This window comes from Sapajus apella, unplaced genomic scaffold (genome assembly GCF_009761245.1).
Source record: "Sapajus apella isolate SASKATOON/1434 unplaced genomic scaffold, GSC_monkey_1.0 scaffold46, whole genome shotgun sequence".
In the NCBI taxonomy this organism is placed as follows: Eukaryota; Metazoa; Chordata; class Mammalia; order Primates; family Cebidae; genus Sapajus; species Sapajus apella.
In genome coordinates, this window is record NW_022436986.1 from 1148259 (window position 1) to 1164566 (window position 16308).

Consider the following 16308-nt stretch of genomic DNA (forward strand, 5'->3'; position numbering starts at 1 on the left):
TGTGTCCCTAAAGCTCAGCACTGGGAACTATAGATGGAGATAGGCACTGAACAGCTGTGTGTGGTGGTTGGGATCAAGCAGCACATGTGGACAGAGCACCTGTGAGAGGGTCAAGGCTTCATGACAGGAGCTTGTGAACACCCTAGGCAGATGCAAACTAGGGAGACGAGAGGATGAGGAGTGAAGCTCGTATCAGGGAGGAATTTGAAAGTGGGGGGATATTGAGTTTGGGGAGCAATATGAGTACCCTAGAGTAGTGAATGTGATTGATGGCCACTCTGAAATGCGCACCTGTCTGTGATCAGAGCTACCACTGGGTTCCAAGACCTCTCAGTGGTGTAAAAATAGTGAGGACTCCATGAATGGGCTCAGGGGTCAGCAGATTTGGGAAAGACAGGTAAAGTTCATACTGAGAAATCTGTGCTGTAAGCGCCTTTGAGCCCAGCGAAGGGCAGCGAAGAGTCAGGGAGTGAGGCGGGCTGGGTAGGGAGCAGCGAGGGAGGCTCTGGGAAAGGGAGGGGCTTGAGAGTGACAGCTCCCTTCCTCTGGGGTCTGGACAGGCTCTGACTTCTGTCAGATGGTCCATATGGCCCCAGGGTACTTATGGTGACTCCAAGGGGGTGGGCTGGGGAGCATCTACTTGGGGGTTAATAGGTTAGGGCACTCTCTTTCTTGCTGAAGAGGGACATCCCAGTGATTCAGAGGGGGGTGTATGGGGGACCTGGATACTTTCTCAGGGTGCTCCTCTGTCATGTACCTGCTCCCAGTTGTGTATATCTGCGGCCCTCTGGAGATGCTGCATGAGATCCTGCTTCAGGCCCAGAGGGAGAATCTGACCAATGGGGATTATGTCTTCTTTTACCTGGATGTCTTTGGGGAGAGTCTCCGTGCAGGCCCCACACGTGCTACAGGCCAGCCCTGGCAGGACAATCGCACCCAGGAACAGGCCCAGGCCCTCAGAGAGGCCTTTCAGGTATCATTTGAGCCAAATCTGAAGGAGGAGGGGGAAGAGGTGATTTGTTGGAAATTCTGTCTCTTACAAGACCCCACAGAAACCCTAGGAATTAGGCAGGAATTGTGAGCCACAGCAGTAAAATGAACAGAGGCGTTCTGAGTCTAGTGTCACCCTTTCTTCCTTTACTTTTGTGACTCTGAGTGTGCTTGCTGCCAAAACCTACTTTGGCTGCCTCCAAAATCCTAAAACACTGACTTTCCTAAGTGCCAGTAGTAGGCTGTACTGTGGGAGAGAAAAGTTCAGGAAAAGATCTGTTTCTAGCCCTTTGATTGGCTTCCACCCTTTATGGAGAGGTGAGGCATCATTCTGGTACAGTCAGACAAAGTTTGAGAAAGGATATGATTATGTGTCCAGGAACAGACAGCATAAACTTTAGTGCCTCAGAGGAGGAAGAGTCAATGTGGGCTGTGTTTAGGGAAGGCTTTTATACAGGAAGTGAGACCCTATTGTGACTTTAATGATAGATGTCATATTCATAAAGTAGGAGAGGAGATCCAGGCTGCCTGAGCAAAGAGAAAAAGATAGGAATGGGCATGTTTGGGAGACAAAGAACATACTGACCCAGCAAGAACAAAGGGTTCACTTAAAGGAGATACAGTTGCAAAGGTATCTTAAAGGAAATAAAGTTGCAAAGGTATAATCAGATTAAAGAGAGCTGTAAGTCTTAAGACACTAGGACTTGAATTTGGGGTCCTTGACATTTTTTTGTGGAGATAAATATATAGTAGCGACAGAATTCAGGAATAGAAGCGGGGGGGCCTGGGGCAGTGAGACCATCAGTAACAGGTTAGAAAAGGGGTGAGGTGATGTGGCTTGAACTGGCGTGATGATAGCAGGATGGAGAGAAATGCATTTCAGATTTCAGAAAATTTGCAGGGAATGTTGGCATGACTCTGTTCATTTCACTCCTGCTCAGAACTTTCAGTGACTTGTGTTCTGGAGAATAAAATCCTGACTTGACTCTTTATTGTGACATTTAAGACCTTCTGCAGTCTGTTCACAAACCACTTTTTCAGTCTTACCTCCTAGTGCCCTCATGCTGAGAACTGCAGCCCACCTGGCCTCTCTGCCCCTGTGCCTTTATGTTCTTTTTCTTTTTGTCTGGAATGCTCTTCCTTCCCTCACCCCAAATCTCTGCCTCTCAAAATCATACCGATGAACCTTCCCCTGATTCCTCTGCCAGTTTTTTGCTAACCGTGCATATAAATGTTTCTCATGTATTTATCCATATCCCTCCTTTTTTCCAAGAAGGATTGGAGGTGGCTTATGGGATAACCTTAAGGTCCTTTAAACTGTGGGATTATTTGATTCTAAGTAGATGTGTGTAAGGGCTGGACCTGGGTGGCCATTCTTCTCCAGTGAGTAAGGTTTTATGTGGCTGTAATTATACGGTTGTGTCTGACGAGTGTGTGTCTGTGAATGACATAGCTGTTTGTATGCCTGAGAATGAGTCTGTGACTGTCACACTTGAATATGGGCAGTGGCAGGACAGGTTTTGTTTATGCTATAATGTTTTCCTAAAACAATCTTCTCATCTTTGTCTGGGTAATGCTTCCATATTCTTTAAGACTCATACCAGTTATTTTCCTTTCTAGGAAATGATCCCAGAATCCCTAAGTAGGAATTTCCTACTCTTTTGCTTAACTCCGTCTACCATAGAACTAACCATATTATTTTGTCAGTGTTTGATTTATTTGAAGCCTGACTTATTTCATTAGTATTTACTGAGCACCTATCATGTCCAGTCACTGTGCTAGGTACTGGCGTACAAGGGAGAGCATAACAGATTTAGTTCCTGCCTTTTTGGAGTTTACATTTACTAGGATAGGCAGACAATAAACAAGTAAGAAAATAAATGCAAATGTAGGAACATATTGTGATGTGTTACTAAAACATAAAAAGGAAAGGAATAGAGTACTCTGGAAAGAGAGGAACAAGGGGATTGTATTTCAGCTGGTGTGGACTTGGGAAGATCTGTGGCCCTCCCAGATGGGAGCAGTCCATAGGCTTCCTGGTTATATCCTTTTTCTTTTTGAGACAGCTCTGTTGCCCAGGTTGGAGTGGAGTGGTATGATCACAGCTGCTCGCTGCAGTCTTGACCTCCCGGGCTGAAGCAATCCTCCCACCTTGGTCTCTCGAGTTGCTGGGACTACAGGCATATGCCACCATGCCCAGCTAATTTTTTATTTTTTGTAAGATGGGGTCTTGTTGTGTTACCCAGGCTGGTCTCGAACTCCCGGGTCAAATGATCTTCTTGTCTCGGCCTCTCAGAGTGCTGGGATTACAGGCGTGAGCCACTGTGCCCGGCTGGCTGTATTCTACTTATGGAAGAAAAGCCTCTTTTTCTTCTGTGAGAATTCCTGCCCAGCCAAGGGTCCCCAGCATTAAGGGTAGAGAGAGGAGGGATTGAGTCATCCAATAATCAGTTATATCAGTTAACTCTCAGTTCTCCCCCTCACTGTAGGCATTATTCAGACAGAGAAATAAAGAGGGAGACTTTGCTGCAACACAAGAGAAGGGAACTAGGCAGCCAGGAATATGCTGAGGGGAAGGTCAAGGCTTTGGGTGGGTGGGGGTGAGAGGTGATAAGGCACCCCCCGGCTCTCACCTTCCAATATGGAAGCAGGGCAGGGGCTGAGGGAAGTTGGGCAGTTAGCTCCAGCCAAGGATGAAAGAGCTCAGAGCCCAAGACACTGGCCCTCTGGGGTCCCAGACAGGCCAGCCTGGAAAATGTGGCAATAGAGGAAAGGAGGCCTTGACACAGATGCCACAGCTTTTCCAGGAGGGTATCATGCTCAAGGAAAGGCCCTAGCTCATGCTGTATTGATACTGGCAACTGGGAGGAGGGCTCTGAAATCAAGTATGTTGATATGATTTTTTTCTCCCATTTAACCTCTAGCTGCTCCAGGGCACAGATCATGTTCATCTTCATATTCCGTGTGTCTAGCATGTAGTAGGTGTTTAACATATTTGCTAAATTGAATTAAGGGTGTGTTAGGGAGAGGGGGATAGGATGAGGAATTGGTCTACATAGGAGTAGAGCTGGCAGGTAATGTAAACCAGGTGATCAACCAGGATAGGGAAGAAAAGATTGAATGGAACTAAATAAGCAAATGTTCAGGCTCTGAGGATTCAGAGGCTCAGGCTGGACAATGGGGAACTGTTAGAAACCCAGGCAGAGGTCACAGCCTGCATGACCAGCCTGAGATTGGGTTACATGCAGGGAGCACCAGCAGCAAGAATGGAAGAAAGCATTAAACCAAGGGCTTGGGGATCATTTGTTGTCTCTTCAGGCCACTGTTGCCCACCCTCCTGCCATGGCCAGGGGAGGTCTCAGTGGGCGGGTCCACAGGTAAAGGCAGAGGCCTTGTGACGGTGCACATTGCCTAGGTGTGCTCCTGGCGTCCACCCACCACTGCACCCATTTGTGGTGGCCTTTGCTTGTTTTTTTCTACCTGGGGTCTACTGTGAAATGGGACACAATTATCTTCCTTAACCTTCTCTCAGGCCCCTGAGCAAGGACAGAAACTGTTTGAGGCTGGGTTTTTTTGGTTTGTTTTTTCATTTTTGTTTTTTGGTACTACAACTAGTAACCACAGCAAAAACAGTTCTAACAAAGCAGTTTAGGGGGACCATGGGGCCAAAACTATTTAAAAATAATACTACGATCTTATCTGCCTTTGTCATTCTTGTTCTTTTGTCATTGTGTAGTGAAGTTTTCCAGAGGTTATATGGCATGATGATGTCATCACTTGGGCAGCTGTGGAAGGTGTGCTTGTGTGTTCTTGCATTTTCTTTTTATTTGTTTTTGTTTTTATTTTTTGTTTTTGAGATGGAGTCTCACTCTTGTTGCCCAAGCTGGAGTGTAATGGCGCTATCTTGGCTTACCGCAACCTCTACCTCCCAGGTTCAAGCGATTCGCCTGCCTCAGCCTCCCAAGTAGCTGGGATTACAGGCATGTGCCACCACACCGGGCTAACTTTACATTTTTAGTAGAGATGGGGTTTTTCCATGTTGGTCAGGCTGGTCTCGAACTCCCCACCTCAGGTAATCTGCCCACCTTGGCCTCCCAAAGTGCTGGGATTGCAGGCATGAGCCACCATGCCTGGCCTGTGTTCTTGCATTTTCAAAATTTATCAGTTTTAATTTCTAAGAAGGTCAATATTGATAGATATAGTCCACATAAACAAACTTTATTTGGGGTCCTTAATAATTTTTAAGAGTGTAAAACGATTGTGAGACCAAGAAGTTGATAACTGCTAGCCTAGAAAACCAGCCAACCTTGAGAATTAGTATTAAAAGTGTGTTAAAAACCTATCATCAGCCTTTATTGAAATATAAATTGTGTTGAACCTGATCTTTTCTAGCTCTTTTCCTGACTTTTTACATTGTTTGTCAACAATATCCTACCTTTGCCTTTTATTCTTGGAACAGGTGCTACTGAATGAACTGTTTCAACTCTCTCCTCAGTTCCCTTCACTTTTTTTAATTTCACCTGAGACTGGGAGAATATTAGAAGTGTGTAATCATGCAGCCAAATGCTCTAGTAAGAATAATGATATCTTGAGGCAAGCTGCAGTCTAATATAATGAATGCATATTAGAAATTGACTTCATTATTTCCTACCTGGAATGAATTGATACATAATAGGCCACATATGATGTGTCTAGTACAGTGTATCTCTATGGTCCACATGTACTTTCTATGCCAAGAATAAACAAAACTGGGAGAAATGACCAGATTTTAAATCTATCACTTCACAAGGTCTTGTTTCACAAAATATATTGAACTGAAGTCTTTCCTTGAAGTTGTGATGCGAGTTTCCTGTCCAAGCAGATGTTGGTATTAGTGACTATGTGGCCTGAGGCAGGGCCTGATGCTGGGAGGTCCAGTAGCTCAGGAAGGGGAAACGTAGGAGACTAATGGGAGCCGGGCAGGCACTTCGGTGAGAGACAGAGACACGCTGACTCATGCACCCATGAGATGTGTACATGGCTGAGAACATGTGTCATTTGCTTACCTGTGAAATGTGTGTGGGCATGTGTGTTTGTCCCTGTGACAGGTCTATTTCTCAGTAACAGGACAGTGCCATTTATGGCACGTGTTCCACACATGTTAAATGGATGAGCGCATAGCTTTTCACAGGTGGAATCACTGTCTCAAAGTATTTCCTTCAGTTATCATAGGGCCTGAAATCTCTTTAATTTACTGGGCAGAGACACTGTGTTCAAGTGGCCCAAACGACAATGTCAGCATTTTATTGATGACATTAACAGTGATTAACACCTCAGAGGGGAGCTGTTGGTGGGTGTTGTCCTCGGTCATGAGCAGATACCCAGAAAGCATGGGACAGAGGAGCCGTGTGAGCTGGGGTGGCCTGGTGGGAACCTGGGTGCTCTGGAAGATGATGGGCTGGGTTTTGAGGATAGAGTTGACTATTACTTGCCAGTTTCCACCTTTTCAGAAGCAGCCCTATCTACTTTTCAGGAGGAGTGCCATTCCCTCTCCCCAGATGTATCAAACACAACACACACACACACACACACACACACACACACACACACGTTAGTAGCCCTTTCAAAGCCTTCAGATTCACCTGTGTCTATTTTATATCGTGTTTATTTTACCAAGTTTCCCTGTCTTGCATCTTTTCTTCCCCTAATGCCCATCTTGAATCCTGTCCACTCTTCCCCATATGCTGCTGGTGCAGACTGTATTGGTGATCACATACCGAGAACCCCCAAATCCTGAGTATCAGGAATTCCAGAATCGTCTGCTGATAAGAGCCCGGAAAGACTTTGGTGTGGAGCTGGCCCCTTCCCTGGTAAGTAGATCCCTCCCTTCCTGAGAGTCAGGTCAGGCTTTGGGGAAGGGCTTCTCTCCCCAACTCAGCATCAAATCTTGGCTGTGGAGCAAGCCCAGCTTTGGGGCATGTCCGCTTCCATTCAGGATTTTTCTTTCTGCCCTAGGGAGTAGTTAGGAAGGGATGGCACTTTAGGAATGAAAGGAGGGAAGAAAGCAAACCAGAAGAGAGAAGAGGTAGAAGGGAGACCCCAGAGAGTGGGGAAGGGGCCTTGTAGGACATTTGGAGAGTACTGCTGAAGTTGCCACCCCCAGATGAACCTCATTGCTGGCTGCTTCTATGATGGGATCCTGCTATACGCTGAAGTCCTGAACGAGACAATACAGGAAGGAGGCACCCGGGAAGATGGACTTCGAATTGTGGAGAAGATGCAAGGACGAAGATACCATGGTAATGAAGAGGGGTTGATGGGGGTCTGAGGGCTGACGTAAGGTTCAGGAATAGAGCGTGCTGAAGAGGAAACAGATGCCAGGCTCAGCACAGCTTTAGTGGGGGTTAGTGAATGTGGCAGAGGTGTCCATGCCTCAAGATTGGAGAGGGGCAGACTCAGGGAGCCATAGGCACAGGGGAGTGGGAAAGGAACCAGGTAGACCTTGAAGTAAGGGACACTCTTTTCTATCGTAGGTGTAACTGGTCTGGTTGTCATGGACAAGAACAATGACCGGGAGACTGACTTTGTCCTGTGGGCCATGGGAGACCTGGATTCTGGGGACTTTCAGGTGATGGGGAAGGAGGCAGGGAAGAGAGTGTGGCCCTGCAAAATCCAGCTTTCAAGGGTTCAGTGGTGGCAGAACCAAAAGTAAGAGGAGAGACTTGTTTTCTCTTCTGGTGCTGCATCCTGGCTGGGTGGTAGGCTGGGGAGAAAAGCAGAAAAACAGCTGGGGTCTGGGGAGGAGGCTGGTGGGAGCAGGCCTGTAGGCCCAGCTTTTTGCTTCCTCACAGCCTGCAGCCCACTACTCGGGAGCTGAGAAGCAGATTTGGTGGACAGGACGGCCTATTCCCTGGGTGAAGGGGGCTCCTCCCTCGGACAATCCTCCATGTGCCTTTGACTTGGACGACCCATCCTGTGATAAAAGTGGGTGTGTGCAGGGACTGGGAGCAGCCTTCCTCCCTTTGCTTTCCATTGTGGCTTCTACCCCCTCTCTTTGCTGTGCTTCTACCTTTATGTCTGTATCCCTCCTTCCTCATTTCGTCCTACTCCCAAGGAAACTGTCTATGCACCCCACTCCTCATTCTGACGAGTCCACACACAGTCTTCCTCAGGGTCTCTATCTCCCCTTCAGCTCCACTTTCAACTCTGGCAATTGTGGCTCTGGGCACCGGAATCACCTTCATCATGTTTGGTGTTTCCAGCTTCCTAATTTTTCGGTGAGTTCTGGGCTTCCCGCTGACCTACTCCCTATTCCCATTGCCACACAGCCAGCCTCTGGCTGAAGCCAAGTGGTCCCTGTAACGTGGGATAGGGTAGCAGGTTTCTTAATTTGGTGGTTGTCTCTTAGATCCAATAGCATCTTCCTCTCTAGCCTTTCTCTCTAGTTGTCTTTTAGCCTAGGTGTTTGTTTCACTTTTAGTTCTAGACTAGTGTTTTTGAGAGGGGTTAAGATCAAAGGCCACTGGCCTTCTTTTAGGAAAGAACTTTCACCCCCAACCTCTGTCTTTATTAGTGAGCATAGGGCATATGTCAGATATACCGCCTTGTCCTCCAGCTCTGTCTCTCAGGTGTAACAATTGCAACTTCAGGAGCTGCAGGGAAGCCCCTGTAACCCTGCTGTTGGCTTAGGGGGTGGCAGTTTTGGGCTTGCCAGTCAACTGAGGTGTGCAGTCCTTACAGAAAGCTGATGCTGGAGAAGGAGCTGGCTAGCATGTTGTGGCGCATTCGCTGGGAAGAACTGCAGTTTGGCAACTCGGAGCGTTACCATAAAGGTGCAGGCAGCCGCCTCACACTGTCGCTGGTGAGCCCTTGTCTCAGCTGTCCCTTTTCCGCCCTCTGAGTTCCTGCCCCTTCTTACCCTGGACCTCTCCCAGCACATTGGCCTGTAATGATAGCCCCTGCACTACCACCATCATCTAATGTTCCTTTCATCCTTCCGCCTCCATGTTGCCCTTGGCCCCAGCGGGGATCCAGTTACGGCTCGCTCATGACAGCCCATGGGAAATACCAGATCTTTGCCAACACCGGTCACTTCAAGGTGAACAGTCATCTGCTTGTTCTGGTCCCCACCATTTCATCCTGTCTCATCCCCATCTGCCACCTCTGCCCCTGAACCTCTGCCCCTCATACCCTTCTCTCTGTGCCCAGCTGAGCTCCTGGATACTTCCACTGCTCTGTATGTAGCATTTCCTTGCACCCAGAACTTCTGATATTCAATTTCCTTTCCCCTTTCACTCCCACCATCAGGGAAATGTTGTCGCCATCAAACATGTTAATAAGAAGCGCATTGAGCTGACCCGGCAGGTTCTGTTTGAACTCAAACATGTATGTAACAGAGGATGGTTTGAGGGTGAGGGGTGAACAGGGATGGGGAAGAGGAGTGGGGAAAACTATGAAACAGCAAAATTAGCTAGATGGGCAACGGGTTTATTTATGATTTTTAAATTGTAGATACAACTAAGAGAAAGGTCCTTTTATGTAGTGATAGATTTCTGTGTCTAATTTTTAACTCTTTGAATTTATTATCCTTCCCATTGTTTTTTTTTTTTTTTTCTGCCAGATGAGAGATGTTCAGTTCAATCATCTCACTCGCTTCATTGGCGCCTGCATAGACCCTCCCAACATTTGCATTGTCACTGAATACTGTCCTCGTGGGAGTTTACAGGTGAGGAATAGGTGTAGGAGATTATGGCAGAGGTGGGGAGGATAGACCCAAAGTTATACTGACTCTATGCCGGGTGATAGCTAGTGGGACTAGGACAGACAATCTGTTCCATGTCACTTACCAGGATATTCTAGAAAATGACAGCATCAACTTGGACTGGATGTTTCGTTATTCACTCATTAATGACCTTGTTAAGGTGAGTCTTCTCCACTCCTTAAAAGTTCATCCACTTTAAATCACTTCCATCATTCTTTGATTATGGTTCTTCTCCTTCTAGTCCTCTGAAAGTCCTGTTCTCTCATCTCCCCTTATTCACATGGTTGGGTAATAATGGGTAAACAAGGGGTCTGGGGCATATAACTGGGGGAATGAGTTTTACCTGCCACAGCAAGTCTTGTGCCTGTAAAGAGTTTCTGTTTTTCTGTCTTAGGTATCTCAGGTCTCTTTCCATCATCTCTTTTACCTCCAAGAGCTCATGAGGGGGGTCTCTGAGCGTATTTATCTCCTGCTTTTCCTTTCATTATTTTAATCTCTGACCAATATCTGGCATGTCTGCCCTTTTGTTCAGAAAAGTGAAATTTAAAAAAGGAACATTTACTAGTAGAACTAAGAGAAACCAAGGAAGAATGTACTAAAAACCTTTGGTACTCTTTAGTTCTACTAGGTTTCAACTATTTTCAGATGACTCAGAGGCCCATGGATTTGTGGAGCATAAAACCGAATCTTGCATGAGTTGGATAGATTTTCTGAAATAAGTCTATAGCCAGTGAGCATCCCAGTGGGTCACCCTACACTGTATATAAAACTAGCTTTAGCTTTCTGCTAAATTCTCATGACGTTATTTAAAGGTATATCTTTGTGTGTGAAAATTTGCTATCAAATGAGAGATAAAAATATTAGGTAAAGCCAATGTCACGCTCCACTAGAGGTGTGATGATAGATATAAGAAAAACACGACTCTTGAGAAAACAGTGATTTGGTGGAAAAGTTATTTACAACAAAGCCAGAAGCCTAATCCTGTGATTTTGGAAGGCATCTTTTGCACAGTTTCCACACAAGTAAATTCACAGCTTCGGAGATTCCCAAAAGTTTTGTGACACCAAAAGAAATAAAAAGAGTTCACAGAGACTAGAGTTATTAATTAAGTCTAGAGCTAAACATTTAGACAGAAATGTTTTTTGTTAGCATATTGAACCACATATCCTCTTTCTGTCTCACTTGAACTGACTTGGGTGGCTCCTAGGGTTTCATTTTTGGGGAGCATCATTAAGACCTTTTTTTTTTTTTCTATGACAGGGTCTTACTCTGTCACCCAGGCTGGAGTGCAATGGCTAGATCCCTGCTCACTGCAGCCTTGACCTCCTGGGCTCAGGTGATTCTCCCACCTCAGCCTCCTAAGTAGCTGGGACCACAGTATGTGCTGCCATGTCCAGCTCATCTTTGTATTTTTGGTAGAGATGGGGTTTCACCATGTTGCCCAAGCTGGTCTTGAACTGCTGGGCTCAAACAATCTGCCCGCCTTGGCCTCCCAAAGTGTTGGGATTACAGGCATGAGCCACCAAGCCCAGGCTTTAAGACCGTCATTCAGCCCCTTGGAGGCAAAGGTTCTTCGGTCTCTGGCCTCACGGGGCCAGCAATTTTAGGCTTCTGCACTGGCTTAGCAGATTTTGTCCATTTTCCATGTTTTTCTGATTTACGATTTTCTGCACTTTCTCTCTGATCCAGCATTCCCTCTAGTAGATCTTATTCTTCTTCTACCCAGACTTGCCCACCTACACATGGTTATGCATTAAAGTTTACAACTGCTCTTCCTTGTTGTATCCAGCTACTCTTGACACATGGGTCTCAAGCCATGTCTTCGTAATTAGTAGCCAGGTATCTGAGGCCACCATGGGTGTCATATCATTTTAGTGTTCACACAAGTTCTGTTCCCTTCACTAATCAAAAGATTGACTGCCCTTTCCAGGGTAGTCATTGGTAACTCCACTTATCCCTCTTTTTAAGCATCTTCCCTGTCCCTGGTGTTTGGGTCCCTGTGTGCTGCTTATGATAGCAGGAAGGTATGACTCTTCTGTTCTGCCTGCTTCCTTGGTTAGAAACTGTAAAGGATGCCTTCCAAAATCAGCTTATTATTTTTGCGTACCCAGGATCTGTAGACAGCTAGCCAGTGCCCATCTTATGGAGAGAGGGCATTCTAAGCCAGATATGATCCAGTCCCATGACTTGATCTGTACCCTGCAGGGCATGGCCTTTCTCCACAACAGCATTATTTCATCGCATGGGAGTCTCAAGTCCTCCAACTGTGTGGTGGATAGTCGTTTTGTGCTCAAAATCACAGACTATGGCTTGGCCAGCTTCCGATCAACTGCAGAACCTGATGACAGCCACGCACTCTATGCCAGTGAGGCCCACCCCCACAACCCACTTTTTATATTGCTCCTCCTTCTACCTAGGGAGGGTGGGAGAGGGAGGTGGAGCGACAGTAATATAGGGATGAGCCCAGGTGGGCTTGGGGGGGTACCCCATTTTGGGGGACCTGGCCAGCCTGTTTCCTTTTTTCAGAGAAGCTATGGACTGCCCCAGAACTGCTCAATGGGAACCCCTTGCCAACCACAGGCATGCAGAAGGCTGACATCTATAGCTTTGGGATCATCCTGCAAGAGATAGCACTTCGCAGTGGTCCTTTCTACTTGGAGGGCCTGGACCTCGGCCCCAAAGGTAAGAGTCAATCCACTACCCACAGCTTCTTCCTGGGGGACTCTGTTCTTCATCCAAACCTTTGATCATCCTCAGAGATTGTCCAGAAGGTACGAAATGGTCAGCGGCCATATTTCCGGCCAAGCATTGACCGGACCCAACTAAATGAAGAGCTAGTTTTGCTGATGGAGCGATGTTGGGCTCAGGACCCAGCTGAGCGGCCAGACTTTGGACAGATTAAGGGATTCATTCGACGCTTTAACAAGTGAGAGAGCATTATGGGGCAGGGGCTTCCCAGGGATAGAAGCCTCGTTAGTCCTAGCGCATGAAGTGGGGCAGGTGGGAACCGAGGGTGGGTTGGATAGGAAGTCCTGGGAGTCTTCAGAATCTTACAGCAAGTGCCATATCCTGGCCTCCCCCCAGGGAGGGTGGCACCAGCATACTGGACAACCTCCTGCTGCGCATGGAACAGTATGCCAATAACCTGGAGAAGCTGGTGGAGGAACGCACACAGGCCTATCTGGAGGAAAAACGCAAGGCTGAGGCTCTGCTCTACCAAATTCTACCCCAGTGAGACTTTGTCCTTCTTTCTGAATTTTCCTTTGGGATCCTTCTCTGTTGGGTTCTGCCTCATCAGGTGCCTGAGAACTTGCCTCCCAACCCTCAGAACCCTGCTGGCCATGGGAGCCCCCCCAGCTATAGAGTATTTGCTGTCATTCTGTCTTCACATCAGCTGTGCCGCCTTCTTACTGGCTTCCCATCCCGTCTTCTTAAGACACTGCTCTACCATGCCCTTGCTTCGGCAAGTGTATATAAAACAGTCCCAACTTGAGACGGCTCCCATGCACAGGGGTCCCCTCAAAACCCCCCACCACTTGTGCACCTTACCTTGCATTTGACTGTAATGTCTCCCCAGCCACTTTCTTCCCTCCTACCTGCAAAGCCCAGCTTTCTTCTTACAGCTCATCTCTGCTGCAGCCACAAACCCCTTCCCTCTCTCTCCCTCTCCTACTCTCTTGGCTAAGTTTGGCTCACACAGCACCCTTGCTTCCTAGTTCAGTGGCAGAGCAGTTAAAACGGGGAGAGACTGTACAGGCTGAGGCCTTTGACAGTGTTACCATCTACTTCAGTGACATCGTTGGCTTCACAGCATTGTCAGCAGAGAGCACCCCCATGCAGGTGAGGGCCATGGGTGAGAGGTGTCGGGGTGAGGTGGGGTGGGTAGGGACCTGGGGGAGCCTCATTGATAATAGGGAAGATGAGTTTGTTCTAGAGTTCCCACATCTTGTGATGGCTCATGGGTTAAGAATTCCTAGAGAGTTGGGCTCAAGTCTTAGGGCCTCTACTTTTCCATCCTTCTTAGGTAGTGACACTTCTTAATGACCTGTATACCTGCTTTGATGCCATAATTGACAACTTTGACGTCTACAAGGTGAGAGCTGGGGCTGCCCTTCAATAGAAGGCCCTTCAATAGAGACCCCTTTGAAACCCTGTCTCCCTGAACCCCAAATACCTTACCCACTCCATGATCAGTTTCCCCTCCAGGGTCCCCAGCATTCTTGTGCTGGAGTGTACTTTGTAGACAGATGTAGCTCCAGCACCATAATTGTACACTCCAGTTGAATTTCTTATGAATCCTTTGGCTTCCCTAATTAGAACCATCATGAGATTTAGCTCCTATCCTCCTGGGGTATAAACAGGCTATCCAGCATTTCTCTCCAGTCTTCTCCAAACATGGAAGAATCATACAGGACGTGGGGACAGACTGATTTAGTAGGGTGAGGGAAAATATATTTTAAAAAGTAAAGCCTTTGGTTCATTGAGTTGGATTTATTGTCCTTGGGAGTAAAAACCATCTGGATTTGAATATTGGCTTGTTGCTAACTGTGGCCTTAGGTAAGTAACAGATCTCCCTGCGACTCAGTTGTTTTATCTGTAAGACAGGAATAATAGATATGTTGTATGGAAGGTGCCTAACATTGTTTGGCATGTGGCAGATAATAAATACCCATTCCTGTCCCTTCCCTTTCAACTTACTCTACCATTTCTGTTGTTTCTGTGACAAAGAACTCCCAGAAACCCTTTACCCAGATTCATCAATTATTTATATTTCCCTCATTTGCTTTATTTTTAAAAATCTATTTTCTGAACCATTTGAAAGTAAGTTTCAGACATACAACTACTTTATTCCTAAATACTTAGTGTGTATTCCCTAAAAACTTCACTGTGTATTTCTTAAAAACAATGGCATTCATTCTCTTATATAGCTTTGGTACAATTACCAGAATCAAATACCTGCTTTCCTCCTCTCTGACAGTTTGGGCTCTCTGATCCATTTCATTGGGCCTGCTTTACCTCCTCACCAGCCTCTGTCCTCTTGAGTTTAGCCTGTTCTCTTGCTTCTCATTTACTGATGGCAGAGCCTATTTGTCCATGTTCTGCTGCAGACAGGGTGTTCATTCATTCAGCAAACGTTTACTGAGTGTTCACCGGGGGCTGGATGGAGAAAGAGGACTTAAAGATTCCCTTGACATCTCCTCTCCCCTAGACTCTCAGGACCAGGACACTTATTTTCTAGTCAATATTCTGGCCCCCAGGATGTCAGGATGATTCATGATGGTGTCCAGCTTGTCTCCCTCTACTCTTCTCCATCCCCATGGATACAAATAGAGGTGATGACCTTTTAATCCCCCTCTCAATCAGGTGGAGACGATTGGGGATGCTTACATGGTGGTATCTGGCCTCCCAGGCCGAAATGGTCAACGCCATGCACCAGAAATTGCTCGTATGGCCCTAGCATTACTAGATGCAGTTTCTTCCTTCCGCATCCGCCACCGACCCCATGACCAGCTGAGGCTACGCATAGGGGTACATACTGGTAAGGCTGACTCTCACTCCAGCCCTAGTCTCCACCTTTTCCAGGCTCTCCCAACCTGTTTCTCCTCATAGGGCCAGTCTGCGCTGGGGTCGTTGGCCTGAAGATGCCCCGTTATTGTCTTTTTGGAGACACAGTGAATACTGCTTCTCGAATGGAGTCTAATGGTCAAGGTAAGATGTTAGCCCTCAACCCCACTGTTAGCCTCAATTTATCTTGCCCTTTTCTTCTTTTCATAGTTCCTCCAATCTCTTAATCTGAGAGACCACAGTTCCTTACTGTCACATCCTTGGGTGTATTTTGGTTCTAGTAGATATACATTGGGATGTCTGAGAGCTTCCCAGGGATGGTTGGTTGAGTACGGTGCTATACAGTATCACCAATTCTTCGATTGCCTTTTCTTCAATTCCTCTTTCCACTCTCCTCCCCATCCTACTCACCCCAGCGCTGAAGATCCATGTCTCCTCTACCACCAAGGATGCCCTAGATGAGCTAGGATGCTTCCAGCTAGAGCTTCGGGGGGATGTGGAAATGAAGGTGATGGCATGCCACAGGGATGGGCATGGAAAGGGAGGGTGAAAGTGATTATGGGAATCATGGGGAAAGAGAGGGATTTAAAGGGACTAACATTGAAGCATCTGAATCATGTCCACTCTCCCACTTCCAGGGAAAAGGAAAGATGCGAACATACTGGCTCTTAGGAGAGCGGAAAGGACCTCCTGGACTCCTGTAAACCCCCATTCTTCCCAAGTCAGACAATCTCCTGCTGCTGGTACCTGGGTGGGCAGTGGCCACCATGTCTCCACACACCAGAAATGGACATTTTCATATGCAATGGAAAACAGGCACAAAAACCCTACCTTATATGAAACTTGTAGCCCTCTGCAGCTCGGCCCTGTACATATACCTTTCCCTTTCTGGCTTGGTCCCCTTCCTCCCTACTTTCTGTAAATATCTGTATCTAAACCAGAATATTTTGGTCAAATATAAAACAACAATAAAAAATTTCTGATGTCATAGTGTGGGATGGGGCAATCCCAAG

General features: G+C 46.9%; 1 protein-coding gene and 1 long non-coding RNA gene across 7 annotated transcripts in view; one reads left to right on the forward strand and one right to left on the reverse strand.

Moving 5' to 3' along the window:
- NPR2 (natriuretic peptide receptor 2) overlaps positions 1–16283 on the forward strand; it is a 49236-nt gene extending 32953 nt beyond the window's left edge. For 2 of the 6 annotated variants that reach the window (XM_032240005.1, XM_032240004.1), the window contains 21 exons: positions 768–973; positions 6726–6839; positions 7133–7268; positions 7503–7597; positions 7821–7953; positions 8162–8246; positions 8701–8830; positions 8993–9067; positions 9277–9354; positions 9590–9694; positions 9819–9890; positions 11936–12095; positions 12257–12412; positions 12488–12656; positions 12815–12961; positions 13447–13570; positions 13755–13823; positions 15095–15269; positions 15341–15439; positions 15712–15803; positions 15934–16271. In XM_032240005.1, coding sequence (XP_032095896.1) covers positions 768–973; positions 6726–6839; positions 7133–7268; positions 7503–7597; positions 7821–7953; positions 8162–8246; positions 8701–8830; positions 8993–9067; positions 9277–9354; positions 9590–9694; positions 9819–9890; positions 11936–12095; positions 12257–12412; positions 12488–12656; positions 12815–12961; positions 13447–13570; positions 13755–13823; positions 15095–15269; positions 15341–15439; positions 15712–15803; positions 15934–15999 — 2486 coding nt within the window. In that variant the 3' untranslated portion in view covers positions 16000–16271. Of the gene's footprint in view, positions 1–767; positions 974–6725; positions 6840–7132; positions 7269–7502; positions 7598–7820; positions 7954–8161; positions 8247–8700; positions 8831–8992; positions 9068–9276; positions 9355–9589; positions 9695–9818; positions 9891–11935; positions 12096–12256; positions 12413–12487; positions 12657–12814; positions 12962–13446; positions 13571–13754; positions 13824–15094; positions 15270–15340; positions 15440–15711; positions 15804–15933 lie in introns of all 6 variants that reach the window. The other 4 variants (XM_032240001.1, XM_032240000.1, XM_032240002.1 and 1 more) reach the window with 4 other exon arrangements.
- On the reverse strand, positions 14202–15095 carry LOC116524666. Its single transcript, XR_004257434.1, has 2 exons — positions 14687–15095; positions 14202–14324 (listed from the first exon to the last, which is right to left on the reverse strand). It is a non-coding gene; the product is annotated as an uncharacterized LOC116524666 (long non-coding RNA).
- Positions 16284–16308: the final 25 nt, after the last annotated feature.